This window comes from Festucalex cinctus, chromosome 21 (assembly GCF_051991245.1).
Source record: "Festucalex cinctus isolate MCC-2025b chromosome 21, RoL_Fcin_1.0, whole genome shotgun sequence".
NCBI classification, from domain to species: Eukaryota; Metazoa; Chordata; class Actinopteri; order Syngnathiformes; family Syngnathidae; genus Festucalex; species Festucalex cinctus.
In genome coordinates, this window is record NC_135431.1 from 18078785 (window position 1) to 18101246 (window position 22462).

General features: G+C 38.7%; 1 protein-coding gene across 19 annotated transcripts in view; it reads right to left on the reverse strand.

Moving 5' to 3' along the window:
* afdna (afadin, adherens junction formation factor a) overlaps positions 1-22462 on the reverse strand; it is an 82183-nt gene that overhangs the window by 54202 nt on the left and 5519 nt on the right. For 16 of the 19 annotated variants that reach the window (XR_013281062.1, XM_077509778.1, XM_077509774.1 and 13 more), the window contains exons 2-4: positions 1750-1945; positions 1530-1642; positions 1-135 (exon numbers count right to left, since the gene is read on the reverse strand). The exon at positions 1-135 is cut by the window's left edge and continues 23 nt beyond it. Coding sequence is in view for 18 of the 19 variants with exons in the window: in XM_077509778.1 (XP_077365904.1) it covers positions 1-135; positions 1530-1642; positions 1750-1945 (444 nt within the window). In the remaining variant the exon portion in view is untranslated. The remainder of the gene's footprint in view (positions 136-1529; positions 1643-1749; positions 1946-22462) is intronic. The other 3 variants (XM_077509776.1, XM_077509791.1, XM_077509777.1) reach the window with 2 other exon arrangements.

Below are 22462 nucleotides of genomic sequence, written 5' to 3' on the forward strand. Positions count from 1 at the left end.
CTCATCGCCGTCCGTTATCCGAGCAAACTCCTTCTCCCGCTTTTTCTCCTTCTTCTTCTCTTTCTTGGACAACGTCCTTTTGAAATTCTGGATCACGCCGTCCTTTTCTTTCTCGGGCCCATTGCTCTGACTCTTCTTCAGGAAAGGAAAAACCAAAACAAACAGGAACTTCGGTTAGATTGGTGCGCCGTTGCGGTGGGAGAGTGTAAGAGGTTGGGTCAAGTAGTGCACATTGGGTGACAGATGTCAGATTTGTGCACAGTATGGGTCGGTGGGTTTATAAGTTTGGGTAGACTTCTGTACAGTAGTGGCAGATGGTTTACTACAGGCTTCGCCAAATAGCCTGAGTAGACTTTTACTTTAAAGTTGGGACACGTCATGGCCAGCTTGACTTCCCTTTTCAACGTTTACAATTTCTTTATCGTACTTTTTATTGGCATTATATCGTTGCGACCAATATCATCAACACAACGCTATCACAAATCCATTCAATCACTAATTTAGGATGCTAAGAAACCACTAGTTACACCGTCATTGTATGGCAGAGCACAAATCTCGAAAATTAATGGATAGCAGCTAGCTGTTAGCATTAGTAATGGATGCCTGGATGGTAACATAAATGAGTTTGACAGTTGGTACCTGACTTGCTTTCTTTATTCTGGAACCAAGGCTACTTTGTAATTCACTCCCCATGTTTAAAGTAAGGGAATGTGCCTTAAATTGCACTTTGAGGTGTTTTCATTATTAGGAAGAAAAAAAAAAAACTTTGTCATCATTTATTTTATAAAACAATTTTGCTCATTAAATGTGTAATAAAAAAAGAAAAAAGAAATCAACTCAAAATGTCAAATATAGCCGTTTAGAATTTAGGAACACAACTTTAAGCCAATAATAACTTATTAATATTGTACACATTGACCATGTATAAAATAATAATGTATATGCCTCATATTGCACTTAAATTTGTGTTATTATATTAGACATTTCGAGGTTGTTTTTTAATGAGCAAAAGCATTTTACAAAATAAATTAAGCCAAAGTACTATTTATCTTTTTTTTTGTTTTTTTTTGTTTTTTTTTGTTTTGTTTTTTTTTTTGTTTTTTTGGGGTTTTTTTTTTTTTGCTGATCTGAAAAACAATCCTACGTAAACTGTGACTTTTGTGATCAGTTGCACCACTTGAATGCATATTCAGCATAATTTGGTTGCATTTTTTTCTTAGATGCCAACGTATGCATTTTGTGACCACTGTTGTTGTGTTTGTAGTAAAGGCAAATAAACAAAAAAAAAGGCTATAAAATTCCGTGAAACATGAGTAGCTTTCTGCTGTTTTGTTTTTCTAAAAGTAGCTCACGGTGGCCGATGTACAGTAGTAGTTGGTAGATGTAAGGCTTTCTGGTAGATTTCTATTTAGCGGCTTTTGGTGCAAGAGAAAATGGTAGGTTGGAGTAGAGTGGCTCGAAGTGATCAAGGTAGACTGGCGCACAGTGATTGTTCATTACGCATTAGAGTTCCAGGGCTGTTAGCAGACCTTGGGCAGGATGTCGTTCTCATTCTTGAGGACAAATCGTCCTTCTCTGTCGTCTTTATTCCAGTTGAGCTGAACGACGAGCGGCTTCTCGTCCAGGTCCAGCTGCCGCTCTTCTAACACACACACACACACACACACACACACACACACACACACAATTTTTTCACCAATTGGTCGCTGTTCAAAAAATCTGTCAAACGGAGGACTGGTGCGGACTCACCGCCGCTAACGTGGACCTCGTAGAGGGAGTAGCGCGGCGACGACAGCATCCTCATGTCGGGCCGGAACTTCTCGGCCAGTGTCTCGATGACGTCCTGAGTGGTCGCCGTGCTGGACACGCGGATGCACTTGGTGGCGAAGTTGCCGGCCACGCGGTCTTGGAAGTAGAAGCGCATCACGCCGTGGAACTCCAGGTCCTGTAAGCGACGCAAATACGCAGCGGACGCCGCACATGAGCACGGTTGGCTGTGTTTTCTGAACTTTGGCAACACACGCTAAACATTCGGTAAGCCACCTCTCTGTCCATTTTCAAAGTTAGTCTTAACTTCCTGACTACCAGCAATTCAAATGTCCTCTGTAGTGGACCTTTTTAAACCTGAATATCTCTCACCCAATGCATACAATTGAATTAACTCCTTTGTGCTCTATAGAGGTCATTCAGAGCTTTCCAATGATACCAAATGTGTAGGGGTGGGGCTTTGCTACCTTTGGTTGCATCATAAAAGAAAATGGCTTCCCTCAGTGCAACCACTTTTTAGGGAAGAGGAAAAGTATGTGTAACACTTTTGAAAAGAAATAGGCTTTAAATGTTGTTAGCATGTTTTATATAAGACTGAAGAACACATTAAAGTATTGTTTGAATTATTTTAACTGTATTTGAGCCTAGCATTTAGGTTTTAAACACATTTTTCACTGGACTAAACTAGACTTAGACTAGACTAAAACCCTCATTAATAAACAATAACTATGACTAAATCAGTATGCATTTTCGTCAACTAATGAAGATGAGACAAAAATGTCCTTAATAAAAATCGGACTAAAATCTATGGACATTTTAGTTCATGAACAAAAACGAGACGAATATTTATATGATTTTGTAAAATCTTGTCTGCTAATCTGTCACGTCTGTGACACTGTCATGTGACACACAGCACAAACACATGATTTGGTTTATTGGTTTTGAACATATAAACAAACACGTTACAAGTATAAAATACAAGTAGAAGTAAAAATAAAAGTTTAAAGGAAGAAAGAAAAAAAATTGTCATCGGACAGACAGGAGGTGGATTCACAGTGAAAGGTTTAAAAAAAAAAAAAAAAAAAAAAAAAAAAAAGTAAAATTCCAGTTATAATTTAACATTAATCCAACGGCTATAACATTCCAACAATAATGTTAATGCGACTACTAACTAATGCTGGCTAACTTACTAGCTCATAGCATTGAGCCATAGTAGCCACTGTAACTGTGTGTAAAGGTTCAATCTGATGACAAAAATATATATACAGGGGTAAAATGGTTGTCCTGACTAAAACATAGACAGTTTTTGTTGACTAAAAATAGACGAATACAATTATATTTTCTTGGACTAAAATAAAGAATAAAATACTAGATTCATAGTCGACTAAAAATGTACTAAATAAAAATGGGATGAGGTTGAGCAACTGCGATAAAAACTAAAAAGCCTGACTGAAATTGGACTAAAACAGACAAAATTTATAAAAGGCAGACAAAATTAACATGACAACTGACAAGTACACAACACATTTATGTCACGTGTGGCTTCAACATGAAGGAACTGACAAACAACAACAACAAATTTACACGAAAACGGAGGCCACTCCTTATTTTGCCTTCTCACGCCTGTCGCCACATGTGACTCAATCGAGCAGAGTGGAAACACTGAGCGCCGTTTTGATAGCAAGGGCGGGGTCGGGAATGTGTGTGCGTGTGTTGTGATTTACTGCTGGAATGTGGGTCACGGAGGGTTGCCGTTCTCCAGCTTGCGTAACCAGCGGCGACTGTTACCGCGGAGACGCCTGCCCGCTCGGACTGGCAAACAAAGAAAGAAGGACAATGTTGCGCCTGATGATCGCATCTCAGCCGAGTTCAAGCGCAAGAAGTCCAACCTGTCCTACCCGGAAACGCGCGAGGGTGGGGGGGTGTGGGGGGTCACGTTTGCAGGACGACACACACCCACGCAGGCGCCGAGCTGCAGGTCAAAGTTCACCGCGCCGCTCCTGTGGTCCAAGCCTGTGATTATTCCCATGCCAAAGTCCACTTCCTCATCTTGGCGCCTGTCATTTTAAAACCCTCTCAGCTTTTTGGTCCAGTGGAAATTCATGTCAGGAGCAAACAACCAATTAGGAGCTGCCAATTATTTCCTCTTACCGCCTAAAGAATACAAGTTGTTTAACTTTATACATTTGCACCTTTTTTACGTTTTCAATTCACTAATTTAATACATTTTGTTTCATCCAAAAGGAAGTTGCATAATTATAGTGTTTAAAAGAATTTTATTTGTCTTAATATTTGTTGTTTATTATAATAATATATAACATTTTCTTGTTTTGTACGAAAAAATAAATGATCATCCTACTACAGGGTGCACATGCTGCACTCCAACTTCAAGTTTTTGCCAACGTAAATAAATAAACATTATTATTGTTATAAATATTTTATTATAAATTCTGTTTTGTCCAAAAGGAACTTTCGTAATTATAGTGTTTCTAATTTTTTTTTATTGGCCTTAATATTTTTAAATGTGTAAACATTTTCTTGTTTTGTACCAAAAAATAAACAATTGTCCTACTACACTCTAACTTCAAATTTTTGCCAACATACATACATACATACATACATAAATAAGTTAAATAAATAAATAAATAAATAAATACAATTCTGTTTTCTCCAAAAGGGACTTATGTAATGACAATGTTTCTATTCTTTTTAAAAATGGTCTTAATATTTTTAAATGCTTAAACATTTTCTTGTTTTGTACTGAAGAAAAAAAAAAAACAATCAATCGTTTGAATAATCGTGATTTCAATTATTGCCAACATGATCGTGATTATTATTTTTTCCATAATCGAGCAGCCCTAGAAGACGGTAACATGCACATACAAATCAAGATAATTAACTGTCTTGAAATGCTACATGCTAAAAAAAAAAAAAATGCTAAAAACAAAAGCAACGTGCTTGCCATAGCTGAATTTCTAAACTGCACCAGCTTCTTCCTATGACGGTGTATTAGGGCCACATATAAACATAATTATTATTATTTTTTTTTATTTTTATTTTTTTTTAGAGGGGAGTAATATTCTGAGAGATAAAAAAAAATAGCCAACTCAGTTTTTTTCTCGCAAATTTGCCACTTTATGAACTAAAAAATTAACGTTTTTTTTCCTTGGAAATTTGCCATTTTATAAAGTCAAAAATTGTGAGTCTTTTCTCGGAATATTACCAATATAAAAAATAAAATAAATAATACATGGCCCTAATATGCCGCCGTATCTTCCTCCATCAGATTGCAAAACATGTTTGAGGCTAAATACAAACAAGTTGCATTTATCCTTTCCCTCAGCTTTCCCTCTAATAATCCACAAGAACAGCTTTTCAATTCCCGCGGCGGCGCACAAGTTGATGTCAGCGATGTAGCAGGCCGGATCCACGTGTGACACTCACACACGCATGCACACTAAAATGTGGTGAATGCTGAGCATAATCACTATGAGTGACACCTGCAAAGAAAAAAAAACAGCGTGACGGGACTATTTGTGTCACACACACACATGCTGAAAGTAGGTCAGCAGTGCTGATAAGATGCAAACAACCAAAAAAGGGAAAGTACGTAAATGTTTATTTGGAGAGCACTTAACAAAACACACATACAAAAATAAATAATCACTCACAACAGGACAACGGGTTGAAAATAGTGGTGGCCACTGGCCATTCATAAAAATTTCCAAGGGGAAATTAACAATTAGTCAAAGTTCTTATTTTATGATTAAGATGTTTCTCAAGATGACTTGACTTGACTTGCCTCCTCAACTTCAACTCCTTCAGGTTATAAACTAGTGGAGGCAAACAACAGCGCCTCCACTGGTGCATCTTGTATTGCATTCCATTTTGACTTCATTTCTTCAAGGCAAGACTGTTGTTTCCCTTCAGATCTAGTTTTAGAATTTCTTCCTTTGAGCTTTGGAATAAGGTGACTCGATGAAATGAAATTCCGTTGGGCTTCGCGTTTCATCTTTCTCCCACGCTGCCTTTCTTTTCTCACAGTTTGGACATAAATCCAGGCGGCGGTATAAGAACACTCTGGAGTACGTCCATATAAGCACATGTGACTACATGTGGGAGTCACGCGGGGAGGTGAGCGAGGTGACGGTGACGTCCGACTCCTTCTGTCTGGGTTCAAGGAGGATCACAGGGCATGTCTGTGAGAGTCTTTTGTTCACTTTCACCTGGTTACTTGCGACGAGAACACAAACGAGAGTTACGGTTCTGCAATGACGTTCTTAATTATGCATGAGTGTAAATTTGAGAAAACCGCATGGATTCACAAATCACTCTTCATCCTTAAGTAGCCTCCAAGGAGTATGTGCATATGCGTGCGTGTGTTATCAGGTGTTAAGAAAAGAAAAGCAGAGCTTGTGTTGCCAGCACGTCAAGTCAAGTTCTCAAGACGTACGCGTACGTACACATTGCGACGACAGAGTTTCAAACGTGACCTTCGTGACCTTTTGTTTGCCATTAAGTCATTCCTTGCCGGGAATGTACAAAGTGTTCACCATATTGAGAGCCCTTTTCTAAAATATAATGATTAAAATTAGGAGAATGTTAAAACTCGGGCTGCATGATATTGGAAAAACATGCGATATGTGATATAGTTGCTGAATATAGCGATATCAATAGAGATAGACCGATATGCTTTTTTCAGGGCCGATACCGATTCCGATTATCGGTAGTCAAGGAGGCAGATAACCGATATTTGAAGCCGATATTCATTTGCAGTAAAAGTTAAAATGTTGGCACCAAATTTTTGAATAATGCAAACCCTAACCGTTCTTTACAATGGATTCTCACACTACACTTTTCATTTTACATCCTTCTATCGGCAATAAGACGTTGGTGGCGGGGTGAGTTAAATGTGGGGGCCAATGTGACATTACCTTTTATAGCATTTGGGATACTTGTAGTTTTATTCTATAAATGTTATATTTTTATATTTTGAAGTAATAGGAGGAACCCTGTCATTCAAAATGTGCATCAGCTGTGGCATTACTTATTACTACAGCAAAAATAAATAAAAAAATTCCATGAGAAAAACTATTCATCCTTGAACACCATACAGTTCTTGTAGACCTTATTATAATTATTGTTATTGTTACCATATAGACAGTTTTGATAAGCTGAGGATCTTAAATCGAGAACAGCAATATCATGCTACTCCTCTCTACAAGAGAACTGTCAAAAGACACTTCATCATGTAGTTTACTGCCACTTAGGATGCCCCAATCAACGCAGAAAAAGGTAGAGTAAAATAACTTGGTTATAATAATAGTAAGAATAACTTGGTTAAACAGACATTGTTGCGGTGGACCGCTGCCACTTTCTGCTGTTTAATGTGTTTTACACTTATAGACACGTGTGTGTATATGGGCACACTATTCTCTCACTACTGTACTGTACTGGATCACTTAATGGCACAGATGTACTTGTCTAAATAATAACTAGGCTGCAACATTGCTAATTCACATTAACAAGCACTATCTTAGCTGTCCACATGAATAGTTACTAACACACGAGAAAGTTATACAACACACCAAACATGAGCTCATTATTCAAAGTATGATGCACGTAACGAAATTACATCACTGAACATTAATTGCAGCCGACTACGGCCGTAGATGTTACATTTTAGTGGCATCGATTGAGAGGATAATGTCCCAACTGACGGCAGACATGACGTGAAAAGAGAGACAAAACGAGCAAATAAGCACACTATACTTTAGTGCACTTCTCTACTAATGCCAAACATACGGAAGAGAACACGTTCGTGTAGTTAAACGGTGTTTGAGACACTTAATTTGTTACGGAGCGGACTTTAACGAGGTGCACAACGAGCTGTCAATCAAATCGACGTCGAAGCTTAAGGCACACAATGGCAAACCAGTGCGACAAATAAACACAATATAAAGTAACTAAACGCTATTTAGTGTCACTGTGGCATCTCACTGCATAATAACCGCTATGCAACAAGTAGTGGACGTGACCCAGAATGCAATGTGTGCGTCACGAGAGATAAATATAATGACATTACTCTACTCTTAACATGGAACTAGACAATATAATAATGACAACTGTTAATATTTGGAACCTTTCTAACAAACATTATTTACTTAAGTGAAAATGTGTGTGATTCCCTCCCCGAGTAGTTCAAGTAGCGAATTAGCTACTGGGTGTTAGCCTACATGCGAAGCTGAACACACCACTGTTAGCTAGCGGGGATTCAATGCAAGGCAATGCAGCTCCATTCATATAGTGCATTTAATACACAACATAATTCAATGTGTTTAGCTTATCATGGTGAAACGATCGGCGGAGTCTCTTCTCTTTTAACTTACCTTCGAAGCATGTGTCTCTCGCGTTGTGTCCGTGGGTGCGTGTGTGACCGGCTACTGTGATACACGGCATACACTACTGATTGGTTCTGGCTTTTGCACGGCTAACCAATCAAATGCTGCTATGGGCGTTACATTGCTGGAGTTGGACTCCATAACAGACAGAGACGCTCTGGGCTGCATTCGAAGCGAAAAGACGGAGTTTTAAATGGATCGCTCATATCGGCCGTCAGATTAATAAAACAGACCGATACCGATATGTACCAATATGTCAAATATCGGCCCATCTCTAGATATCAATATTATGATATTTAACATGTACCGAAAGAAATGACACGGCCGTGGATGAGTCAGACACTCGGGGGGGTCGGAGCTCCCGAGCCAGCCGGCTCAGTTTGCTCCCCCCCCCCCCCCCCCCCCCCAATCCACTCAACCTTGGTCCCGGCCCGGGGCTGCGTCCGGCGCGGGGACACCAGGGTTGCTTACACGCGCCCTGTGTCCGGTGCCACACGGCTCAGCCTTTAATAATAATAGTGACTGTCACTAACATATATTTTTGGGGGGTTTGTGTTGTTTGTGTGGTAAAGCTTAGAAAATGGGAAAAAAAATCATTGCCATTGCAACCATGGAGCACCCAAATCACAACAAAATGTAACCACCAGAAAACTAAAGAGGAAAAATGTGACGATATTACCGGTGTAATGAGGAGACGGTGAAACAGTGTCAAAATCTTAATACCGGTCAACCCTATCAAACAGTATGTAAAGTTTACTTCATTCTTTACAAAACTAAAGCGTCGGGAGCAGTTACATTCCTGGAATATCACTTACACATACGTATTAACTCTTTTAAGTGTGCGAGTCGTGTATCCGCTAGGGCGGGAAACGTCTTATGTCATCCAAACAAAACTCAGACTTCAACAACAGAAGACGCTTTAGTGAGCCAAGTGGCAATTTTGTGACGGAGCAAAACCGCAACTTTGCAGTGATCTCATGTTTGCTTCGGTCAATGAACGTGCGGGCGGTGGCGACTTTCAGTCAATGAAAATTCGCCGTTACCACGGCGATGCTGAAAACTTCCATGTGGATTCATTTGACATTATGAAGATGAGTTTTAAGGGAGGAGAAGGGCTTTCTGGCTAAAACCAGAATAGATTCTTACGGCCGTGCGTCATCTCGTCCCCCCCCCCCACACACACACACACACCCACACCCACACACACACACATACATACATACACACTGAGGCTTACTAAAATGAAGTGTGTTCTTGAGTCAATATTGTTGCGGCCCCACCTGCAGCAACACGGGGGGATTGGCCCGTAAGCCCGTGTCTAAGGTCAGCGGGAGCGAGCTTTTGAGTCGGCTGCGGAGGAGGGGGAAGCTCAATCGGCCTCGGATCCCAGCTGAGACCTCTTCAAAGGCATCAAACGTGCGGCCAAGACAATAACAAAGGCGCAAGAACAATCCGAGAGACCTGAGGGTGCGGCATTGTGATCGTTCTTACGTTTCGGGGTGGAAGGTTCGGAAAGCGGCTGATGAGACGGCAAGGCTGGAAATAAGTTTCATCCAAACTAGAGCTGTCAAAATGAATTGATTAATCGACAAGTAATCAATTATCAACTTAACAACTATTTTAATAATCGCAATCATAATCATAATAAGCAATCATTTGGAGCAATTTCTTAATTCAAATTTGCCCAAATCCTCTGATTTCAGCATATCAACAGTAACTGTTCACCGATTTCTGTAGTCCTTCAAGAAAGAGGACTGTTTATGTTCTGTGCTTAATCAAAATAATATATTTGCAAACATCTGTTTTTACCGTGGAAAACAATGACCGAACCGGTAACATACTTCAACATCAATCAACCCCCGCCCGCCCTTTTGTTTTTGTTTTTATCTCTATACGAATACAAAGTACAATATGAACACCAATCACTGGTTAATAAGCGGTAATCAGGGCAATAAATGCTTTAGTGATACACTTTAATGCAAAATTAAAATGAAACCGATTCGAATTGAATTATCAATAGATTAATCCATCCATCCATGCATTTTCTTGACCGCTTATTCCTCACAAGGGTCGCGGGGGGTGCTGGCGCCTATCTCAGCTGGCTCTGGGCAGTAGGCAGGGGACGATCTTTGGCTGGCTATTAGTGCGGCTAAACAGATTGCCGAATGGCTCCTAAGTCAGTAAGACAGAGAAGCCATGCTAATTGCTAAGCTAACCAAAGATTGACATCATCATGTAATCGTCAAAAGCAAGCGCTTGGGTGAGCGAGTACATTTGTCACACAACAGTAAGATAGAAGGCAATTTAATAAGGCAAGGAAAGTCATAGTAACCGTTTAAAATGTTTTCCGGCATTATCGGTACACTGCAAATATTTCAACATTATCACCAGTTGAGCTTCTCAACGAACAAAAACAGCAGAATGGAGGCTTGTTTTTCGCCAATGAATGAAAAGGCACAAAGTGTCTTTGTTCCAGGTGAGTTTCTGCTTCAGTATCGAGCACAAGCACACACACACACACACACACACACACACACACACCCCCACACACTCACCGCTGATTCACACTGCCCACCCTGGCAAAGCAATGCATTGTGGGAACTTGTAAGGGGCAGCTTTAAAATCACCTCAGGTGGGAAAACGAGCCCACAAATCAGACTTGCCGTCACTCGCTTCGTTAACAGCGAGTAAGGATCGAGGCCATGTGTGCATGTGTGAGCGCAAGGCCAGCCAGGTCGAACTAGTGATGCGACACATGGCAAGCCAAATGAATCACGAATAGAGATGTCAAAATTAATCGATTACCGGTAGTAGAAAAGTAATCGATTATCATATTAATTGACAACTATTTTAAGTCCAATAATGGTTTAAAGCCATTTTTTTATTGAAAATTGTCCAAATCCTTTGATTTCAGCATATCAACAGTAATTGTTGCCTGATTTCTGTCGTCCTTCATGGGGGGGAAAAAAAAAAAAAAAAAAAAAAAAAAAACTGTTCTGTGTTTAATCAAATTACGACATCTGTTTTTACTTTGGGAAACAATGACCGAACCCGTAACATTGTACACAACATCAATCCCCTTTACGAACACGAGGTACGAAATGACCACCAATCACTGGTTAAGAAACGGCAACAAGGGGGAAAATGCTTTTGTAATACACTTAAATATGAAATTAAAATTAATCCAATGAGCCGATTAATCAATGGAATTAGATAGATTAATCAAGTCTTATTTGACAGTGACAGCACTAATCACAATCATAAAAACGCAACTGGATTTAAGTATTTAGTAGGGGTGCAGCGATCACAATTTTCCGACCGATCATCAATACCCGATCTTTTAAAAAGTCTGACCCTGCCGATCTCGATTTTTGCCGATTCCAATTTTTTTCATAATAAACAGCCACCTTCAGTGTTCTTGTTTTATTGGGAAAACATTGAACAATATCTGTGAAATAATGCAAACAATTTGTTTTAACTGCACTTTTTAAGTATTTATCTCAAATAAAAATGAAAGCCTATCGGTCATCTCAGCAAAAGAGGATACTTTTTTAGACCTATGAGGAGAGAGATAAGATCAGTGGAAAACATCGGTTTATTTTTAAGGGATCGGCCGATCATCGATCCCGCAAAATTAAGGAAATCGGGGCCGATATATCGATCGATCGGCGCACCCCTAGTATTAGCCCTCGGGCTGTGCAATTAATCGAAATTCTATTGCAATTTCAATTTAAAAAAAAAAAAAGAAAAAGAAAATTGCCATATAATTGTAAAAAAATAAAGATTATTAACACTCATTGTGAGTCGTTTTCATTTATATATGTCCACCTTTTTTTATTTTAATATGACTAATTTAACAAATCTTGTTTGGAACTTGAAAGGAACTTGCATAATTATAGTGTTTCAAATAATAATTTTAAAAATGTTTAAACATCTTGTTTTGTACCAAAAGAAAATGATCGTTTGAATAATCAGGATTTCAATTATTACTAAAATAATCGTGATTATTATTTTTTCCATAATCGAGCAGCCCTACGTTAGCCCCTTTCAAGCTATTGGCAAAAGGTGGCACTTTCGTGTTGAACGTTTTCTCAAATAACACAGAATAATGAGAGAATCAATTATTCGATTACCAGTAATCAGATTAAAAATAAAAAATAAAATAGGAAATAAGCATATGAGGTGCACATTTGTCACCAACCTCACATTCTGCACTGTAGTATCTGCGACTTTGAATGTGTGTGAACTTAATGTCTCAAAACTTGGCGCTTTGGTGAATTTTATCTGAAAGAATCCATCCAATAAATCCAAATTTAAACACCAAGTTTCAGTTGTGCCCATTTACTGTCAAACGAGTGATTTTTTTTCATTCTGTGTTCTTTCCCGGCTCTACCGTTTATGCCTCTTACGTGTCTCTGGACAGACCAACAACTAAAACAATGGAGGTTTTATTGAAGACCCTCCCAGTAAATCAAACATATGAATCCCATCATTTGTAATCCTCAAGTGCTACAAGCAGGGGCGCCACCCTCCCTGACCGACATCCTGTTCATCTCCGCTCCCATGTTTGGCGTCCCGTCCGGACCTGACTTCTGCTGTAATTAACTGCCGAGGTCTTTAACACTTGACTTTTTTTTTTTTTTTTTTTTTTTTTTTTTTTTTTTTTTTTTTAATAACTTATGAGGAGATTCGCAGGTTTAAAAGTGCCATTATGTCGGAATTCGTCATCCCTTTCATGAGGAATGGCCACCACTTCCATGTGACAAACCGTGAACCCGACACCCGGCCAACTCGGTTGCCATGGCGGCGCAACGGGTGTCGGGTTTCCCGCGGAACTGCTCCACTCCTCCACTCCTCAGGTGTCTCAGGTGCACAAGCAAGGAATGAAAAAAATATTATAGATTCACGCAATGAGGATGTAAAAAAATGTGCGGCCGTATAATGCACCTGCTTCTTGTAATAACAACAAAAAAGTGACCTCTTTAGGACCCCAAAGAGGTCAACTTGTGAAGAAATGGCCCCACTCCAAACTCAAGGTTTTCCCAAGAGCAATTTTTGACATTTGTATTCTGACTGCATGCCATCTTCAAGTTACGCATTTATTTACGCGTTATCGACAACAGGCCTAATTTACAAGGTCCCTGGCTCTTAAATTCCGCATGGAGGAGAAACGCTTGTCGTACTCGGTAGGCAATTAATTTCCTCTGATGGGCCGCCGGAGTGGGATCGATACGGGCGGAAGCAAAAAAAAAAAAAAAAAACGAAAAAGCATCACTAAGCAGTCCTCCCACTCTAGTCTGAGTGAGTCAGGATCTGATCGGCTCATGTGTCACAATTTGGCGCTTCCATGTGGAGTCGAAGGAATGCCTGGAATGCAAACGGAGGTTTGTTGCTTCCTGATAAAGATGGCAGGTCGCTTGACGGATTGTCTGTGAACGCTTGGGAACATAACACCTTTCAGGTAGCAAAAGTCACACTGGTTGACTTCCAAAGTGATGCAATTCCAAGTTATACTGTCAAACTTTAACAACTTAGCCGCCAAGTGTTTTAATGTACTTTTTTGGGGGGGGGCAATACCTATGTACCTCTGGATTATTTTGCCGCTTTATATCTCTTTCAAAAATAATTTTGATCAGCTAAAAATGACGGGATCGGGACCGATTTCCAATCACGTGAAGGGGATCAAGACATCCCTATTGTGTTCTGATTTTTAAAGAACCTAAAAAGCTAGAAACAAACTTTTGTTTCCTGATGAAAGAAGACCGTTTACTCTTTTTTTTTTTTTTTTTTTTTTTTTTTTTTTTCCTTCTCTTCTTCCCCCCAGCAGCACACCTGATGACTCGGACTGAGTGTAAAAAAAATACATATATGGAATAATCGATATTTAATCAATTTGCCTTTTCAAGCCCGATAGATTCTTAAAACCATGAATGGATTATTTTGTATCTCTGTTTCCCAAATTTTCCTAAGAAAATTGAATTTTAAAGAACAATTTTCATTTTTATCTTCCTGTTCTCTTGAAATTTACTGTTAACATGAATTTAAAAGTATTTTCTTACGTTTATGACTTATTGCCTTTATGACCATTCACAATCTTTTTTTATTAACTTATTCACTGGCAGCCATTTTCCCAGAAGCAACCACCTTCGCTCCCGGCTGTTTTTTGTTTTGGTTTGTTTTTTGCAAGGCTTACAGAATATTGTGTTTTAGGGGTGTTAAAAAAAAATCGATTCGGCGATATATCGCGATACTACATCGCGCGATTCTCGAATCGATTCAATAATCGGCAGAATCGATTTTTTTTTTTTTTTTAGGATTCACACCTTGAGCATGGAAGAATGTTATATGAACGGAACATTAAGCCTTAATATTTTATTTTAATGCTGTTCAAACATGAAACAGATTACAACCTCTATAAGACTGAAATTTCAGATAAATAAATAATACATTTTCATATAAATCTTACACTCTACAAGCTTACTGATTAGTATTTTCTAAATATGAATGAAAAAAAATCGCAACAATCGACTTATAAATTCCTATCGGGATTAATCGGTATCGAATCGTGACCATTCGTATCGGGATTAATCGGTATCGAATCGAATCGTGACCTGTGAATCGTGATACGAATCGAATCGTCAGGTACTAGGCAATTCACACCCCTATTGTGTTCTGCTGCTATAAAATCATGGAACCTACCAAAAGAAATATTTGAGTCTCTTCTTTCATCAAGGAAGAAAAGTTTCATCATTCTCTGTTTAGAACTGTGGGGAAATCAGTTTGTTTGCAATATGGCCCTGGTTGATCTCTTATACTCTGCTGCTACCTACTTGCCGTTTTTATAATTACTACCATTGCTACACCGGTTCGCTGCAGTTCAGAGGCTGCATCAAAGCCTTCTGTATTCTCTAGCATAAAATTAAAAATAAAAATAAAAAATAAAAATAAAAAATAAAAATTAAAATTAAAAAAAAGTATACACGTCTTTGGGACACTTTAAACGTTCAATACAGGGGTGTCCAAACTTTTTCATTTGAGGGCCACATACAGAAAATCAGAAGGACGCAAGGGCCACATAATGTTATGAAGAGAAATTGTGTTGAGTCCTAAAAAATGTACAAATAATTTATTTGTGCTTTTGCATATTTAGAAAAATGCTACAGTATATAAACCAATTTATTTGTAATATGGCAGTAGGGTTATTATAGTTTTGGAATTTTTCATTTTAGTTAGTTTTTATTAGTTTTCAGTGTGGTTCTGTTAGTTTTTATTAGTTTAGTTCTTTAAAAAAATGCTTAGTTTTAGTTTAGTTTGTTAGTTTCAGTATTAGTATTAGTTTTTATTTTAATGTGCATTACTTGTGCGCAATATTTAAAAAACACCATGGGAGCAACGTCATCTGAAGGTGCTTTTCTATTGGCAGCTGCTAAATGATAAATGATGATAAATTTCTGTGTGACATACTTTCAAACGTCATTATTTTCCGGTTTATATGAAAATAAATCTACGAAAAATTACATTTAAAATCATCCCCAAAGGCTCATGCATTAAATTAATTACCAAAATGAAAATGAAGGACATGTTTGCTGTAATTATGGTTAGTTTTATTTTAGTTAGTATTTTTAAACATAAAATGTAGTTTCAGTTATTTTTCGTTTTTTAAAAAGCATTTTCGTTTTTATTTTACTTCGGTAACAATATTGTGTTTTGAATTTTAGTTTGTTTTTTCATTAGTTTTAGTTAACTAAAATAACCTGGCATCTGTTTTTCGATACTCTCCCTTCTTACTTTGACCATCTCCAAACATTTTTGCTTTGTTTATTTTATTTGAACTGAGTCAAATGCCATTTTTAGCATATGTCGCGGGCCACTGAAAAATGGACGGCGGGCCTCAAATGGCCCCCGGGCCGTAGTTTGGACACCCCTGGTTTAATATAGAACGTATTTATTAGGGGTGCTAAAAAAAATCGATTCGGCGATATATCGCGATACTACATCGCGCGATTCTCGAATCGATTCAATAATCGGCAGAATCGATTTTTTTTTATTTTTTTTTATTTTATTTTTTTTTTTTTTTTAGGTTTCACACCTTGAGCATGGAAGAATGTTATATGAACGGAACATTAAGCCTTAATATTTTATTTTAATGCTGTTCAAACATGAAACAGATTACAACCTCTATAAGACTGAAATTTCAGATAAATAAATAATACATTTTCATATAAATCTTACACTCTACAAGCTTACTGATTAGTATTTTCTAAATTTGAATGAAAAAAATCGCAACAATCGACTTATAAATTCGTATCGGGATTAATCGGTATCGAATCGAATCGTGACCTGTGAATCGTGATACGAATCGAATCGTCAGGTACTAGGCAATTCACACCCCTAATATTTATACATTATTGGGCGCAAATGAGTTAATAATTTAGGGCTGGGGAAAAAAAAGTCGACCAAGTCTTGGTCGACTTTAAAAATAGGTCGACTGGAAAAATACTGTATAAGTCGACGCTCCGCCCAGAACCATGTTTGCGCCGTCACCGTCCATGTTTCTCACGGACCTTTTATGCCCCCCGCGCAGTGTGTTGCAAACTTCAGTGAGAAGAAGGCGGACAGAGTAATATTTATTTATTTTTATTAGTTTTTTAAATGACTTCTGTTTGGTTGGTCTGATTGGTTGTTTGAATTTGGAGGTGTGTTGCACACCGCCATTAGCCTAATTGCGCATACAGTTCTTTTACTGCAAGCGTACATGTACACTCGTACAGTATTTACAATATTTATTAGTTAAGATTATGTCCTCATTCATTGGTTGCATTATTTTAAAATGGAGGAAAAGCGAATGGATAAGAGGACAGAGGTACAGGCTCTTCTAAACATTTGGGAGAGGAAGAGAGCACGACATGAATCGGAGTCACCAAGCCACCATGCACGTTATTACTGCCAAGCTTGGTTGGTGAGGTGAACAACGACCCTCAAAACGTCTGTAAAAGCTGCAAAGATACACCTGGACTTTTAAACGCTCATGGATCAGTACAGCAGCATGACTGCCGAGTGAATGGGACGGCCAAATCGACGCCACGGTTCATGGATACCGGAGCAATAACATGGATTCAGCGCGTCACGGATAGACAAAGGTAAACGCAACAATAATGTTGCAGAAATACTTGTAATATTGTCATTTAGGTCGCTCCCTCGTGTGGCACTTGGCAGCTGCTTAATTGTGTGACAGTCACTTTCTATTAGTCAGCAGTTATTTATTTCGCTGCGACCGGGAAATCTCCTGCGAGCGTTATTTTGCCGTGAACACTCGGAACGAAAATTCTTGGCCTGCCGTGAATACCACGATTGCTTATAGACATTCACAAGCGTATATGAATAACACAAATGTGCACGACCAGTTCGTTGCTGCGCCGTGATGGCCGTTTTGTCGAGTCAAACACATTTCACGGGGAGTTAGCTTAGCGTTTCACGGCAACGTAGGCAAAGTTTTACACTCACCATGACAGAATAACCTCCTCACAAACACGGCTTGAATCGCAAAGCCACGTCATCTTGGTCACGAAAGAAGAGCTTGTTCCCCTCGGCGTTAAAAATAAATAAATAAATAAATACCCTCGGCGTGGCATTTAAAAAAAAAAAAAAAAAAAAAAAAACATCGGCGTGACAAAATAACACTCAGTGATCAGTTGCTGGTCACAGCAAACAACTAACAAACAAACAATCACCATCGCCTACAACATGGAAATGAAGGGAAGGGCATGAAGAAGTTGTGTGTATGTGCGTGCGCGCGCGGGTTACACTAAATTGAAGACTATTATTGTACAGGAAATATAAGGAACAATGGATTTTATATACAGATTATCCACTCAATTCAACACATGTTCAACATTTGCGGCGTCAAATCTAAAAAATAAATAAATAAATAAATAAGTAAATAAATAAGTAAATAAATAAGTAAATAAATAAATAAATAAATAAATAATAATAATAAAAAGTCAATTAGTCGTTAAAAATATGAGAAGTCGAGTCGATTTTTTTCTAAAAAGTCGTTAGTGACAGCCCTATGATAATTACAATTATTAAATTAGATTAGAAAATATTTTCATTCATCTCATCCTTGCTGATAGTTTGTGCAATACTTACGATTTCCAAAACATTATTTTCATTAATTAATTAAATCATTTGACCAGTTACTTCTTCCGCAACAGTTACCATACTTTGGAATTTAATATTTGTGGAATTTTTATCATGTCATTGACATTTAAGAATTGATGTGTCATAAGTAATCTATATCGGACTGAATTAAAGAGAATAAAATCTGGAAGAAAAAAAATCGAAATCAAATCAAACTGAACTCTTGTGAATAGTAATCGCATCGACTGAAGAAATTCTAATCGATACCCAGCCCTACTGATGATTGCTAGACCTGCTCCATATTTGACTCATTTGCTCCCAAAAACGTATTCATACGTTCTATTTTAAATTTATTAAGTGTACCAAAGATGTATTTAGACGTTTTTTTAGGGTTTTTTTTAATGTAGCTAGAGCATACAGAAGGCTTTGATGCAGCCTTTCAACCGCAGAGAACGTGTGGAAAAAAAATGGTAGTAATTACAAAAACGGCCATCAGGTGGAAGCAGAGTATAAGAGATCAACCAGGGCAATGTTGAGAACAAGCTGTTTCCCCACAATCCTTTGTGAATAATGATGAAACTTAGCTATATTCTTATGCTAATTGCTGCAAACAGGAAACATAGAAATATCCTTTTTTTTCCCTGATGAAAGAAGAGACTCTAATCTTTCTTTTGGTAGGTTCCATGTTTTTATAGCAATAGAATATTCTGTGGGCCTTGCAAAATCATCCAAAATCCAGGAAAACAGCCAGGAGCGAAGGGGATTGCATCTGTGAAAATGGCTGCCAGTAAAAGAGTTAAGTACATGGGGATAACTTGTGTTGTGAATCGGTGCTACAGAAATCAAAGCAACTTGAAGGTTTTGTACTGGACAGAACGTTTCTCGTCTCTTGCCATTTTGCTTGGAACGCTCCGGCCGAGCAACGTTCCCTCCTGTGTGTGTAGCAGCGCTCACATTCCTCCTTTGTGATTTGCGCTCGCTCTTATCTCTTTTCATTCCTTCCTCTTGTGCTAAAACAAGAAGTGTATTGTGTGTGCTCAGCAGAGCAACCCGCCTCTCAAAAGATATAGCGCTGTCACACCACGTTAATCCCCCCCAACACGCCACCTGCCTCCCCTACCCCGCCTGACGGCCGATTGGTTCCCCCGCGGGCCAATGGGGTGCGCCGTAACCCCTTGTTGAACTGGCAGGATCAGACGGCAAACGGCGGCTAGTGACTGGCCTCGTCTAGAAAGTCCCATGATGCTTTGCAGTGAGCAGGCTCTCAATCCTAGATTGCAGAAATGTTGAATTTCGGATTGTTATGTCGCCTGTACATGGGACTTTTCAAAAAATGTAAAACAAATCAAAACACTCTTTTTAAAACGGCAATTCCGAGAATAAAATGGTACACAGAGGGGAAATATAGTAAGAAATATTAAATAGGATTAAAAATGCTATTTTTTAGGTGTCTAGAACATTAAATATGTGTGCAGCTTCAAGCCATGAGCACTCACAGTTGAGGTTTAAGTAAAATAAAAAGAATTACACATTGAAGCAAACACACAGTTTCATCCTCCAAAAGTCCCTTAGCTTAATACTAAGTTGCTAACACAATGTTAAATACTATTGACAGGCTAACAAATGGCATCAATATCGAAATATAAAAACAATCATTATTAAAACACAAACAGTACAGCAACATTAACAAATACGATATTAACTTCACTTACAGTACAGGAAAATAAAAACGATTTAAATATGATTCAAATAAAATGTATGCACATACAAGTTCATTTAAAAAAAAAAATATCAAGGAAAAATGTTTGAAAATAAACAATTTGAAATGATTGCATACACAAAAGTTAATAATATAATTTAAAAAACTACTGTCTGGAATATTTAATTGAAGCTGCAGTAACTTTATGCACGATTCTTTTACATACCACTAAAGAGACCCCACTTTGAGAGCCACTGCCCCACTAGATCTCCCAGAGCCGTCATTATGACTGTTCTCAAAATTGGATTTGTTGTTACTCTGTTTACAAAGATCAATAATGTTCCAGGCCTTTTGACTTTTCCTCTCTCTGTATATATGTCATTACTGCACTGCCATTTTATTGTATTAAAAATAGAAAAATATTTAGGAGTAATTACTACTTTAGCTCCACACCAGTCAATTTGACTGCTCTATTCATTTCAATGTACATATTTCGCATTGGGCTTCCGTAATTGGCACCGCTGGGCTTCCGTAGCAACTACCATTCAACGCGGAGGCATTTGGCTTTGGATAAAAGCTAGATTACAATGTTGAATTTAAAAAATAATAATAATAATAACTATACTAGAGAGGAGACTACACCGCTACATTCTGAGAAGCTGACAGAGGGTCTGACGAATCACAATGAGTGGTCGCTGAATCGCTCAGCAGTTTCAGAAAGCGTGTCCAAACAAGACCAGCTCACCCCCTCTAAAAGGAGCCATGTATTGCTTCACTGGAATTGGTGACGCAGCTCAAGGTAGAGTAAAAGCTTATAGTAAAAAATGCGCATAGATGTGATGGAGTTATGGCGTTTTTGGCAATACAAGCCTGATAATGAAAATTAATTCTCCCATTTTCCACAGAAAAGCAAGAGAGGGACTTTATTAGCTACTCAAAACAGTGAGTAATAACCATATTAGGCGATTACTATTACTATTATTAGGCAGGAGTGCAAGCCGTCAAAATGACTGCCCTGGAAGATCTAGTTGTTTTAGCATTCTAGTAGTGCTAGTGTTCAAGATATCAAACAAATGCTCATATAAAACAACTCTTTCCGCCTTCGTCCGACCGGCCGAGCCACCCGCGACTCGGAGCTAATGCGGCCGGCGGACGATGTGCCAAAACGGCAATCAAAATGACTGAGTTGCCATGGCGACATGACAGTAAGGCAAGGGGCCACATGTCAATGACCAGAACGGGCTGGGGAGGGGGCACAAAAACCCACTTGGGAACAATGCAAACACAGATAAATGTATTCAGCACTGTGTATGCGCGTGCATGTGTGTGCATGTCACGCTATTGTCGTTGTAGCTGAGGCTAGCAAATCGGAGAGCCACCACGTTGCCGAGCTCGGCCGCTGAGCCCCGACAGTGGCCGCGACACAGCATGCCGGCGAGCACATGACCACATTCTAAAAGCTCAGGGCTACGTCCTTTTATGGGCGAATATGTCAATAAAGCAAACTGCCACCCAATCAACTACGCACATGGAAGTCGATGGTTATATCAAAATAAATAAATAAATACATACATAAAAAAAAATCACAAGCCACAGGAAGGCTGCAATCTCAGCACAGCACACTTCCTGTGCACTTCCTGCTTCCTGTGCAGGAGCGAGGAGGGCGTGACTGCTTCCATGTTGAATTCATGAAGCTGGATATGAGCTTTCCTCGATATTTTCTACTACTGGGAGGGGGCGCAGCAAACATTCTCTAGCAATTTTTCCAACACAACTACGACATATAAGTTATGAGGTATCTGGATAAAATCTTCCCTTTGGCTAGTATGTGGCCACGGCTGCTTTAGAGTGCCACGACGTCAGCCACAAGTGTGTGCCTGACAGAAAAAATAGACGAACGTAATGGCCAGCTTGTTGCCTCATTGTCGAGGCGTAGAAATTTTCCACCATTTTTAAACCTCATTTTATGTATTTGGTGTTTTATATGTCTTTTATGTAAAGTTATATTGTCATATTGCTTCTTCCCTGCCTTTGATGCAGACTGAACTGAGGGTCTTGTGAGGTTAAATGACATCTGAATGACATCACATGCATGATGATGAAAAATTGTGCAACTTCAGTGGTCTAATTTTCCACCAAAAGCAAAAAACATTTTCGTCTTCCATAATTGTGATTATGAGCAACAGCAGGTCCACTCATGCTAACTTTTTGACCCGTTTTGCTTAATTCCAGCACTCGATTAAAGTTGCAGGCTTTACATACTTTATCCCTTCAAGTTCCAAAACACATTTGGGCGCACTGTGCAGAGGCGTCACAGGCTCACCATGGATACAATTACTCCGTCCACATAAGAACATAGTAGAAACCAAAGAAGTGTTAGTTTGTGACGCGAGAAGACCTTAGAACTGTATTTAAATGCATGACTGAGCTAAAAAGCGAAAAGACAAGACGTTTT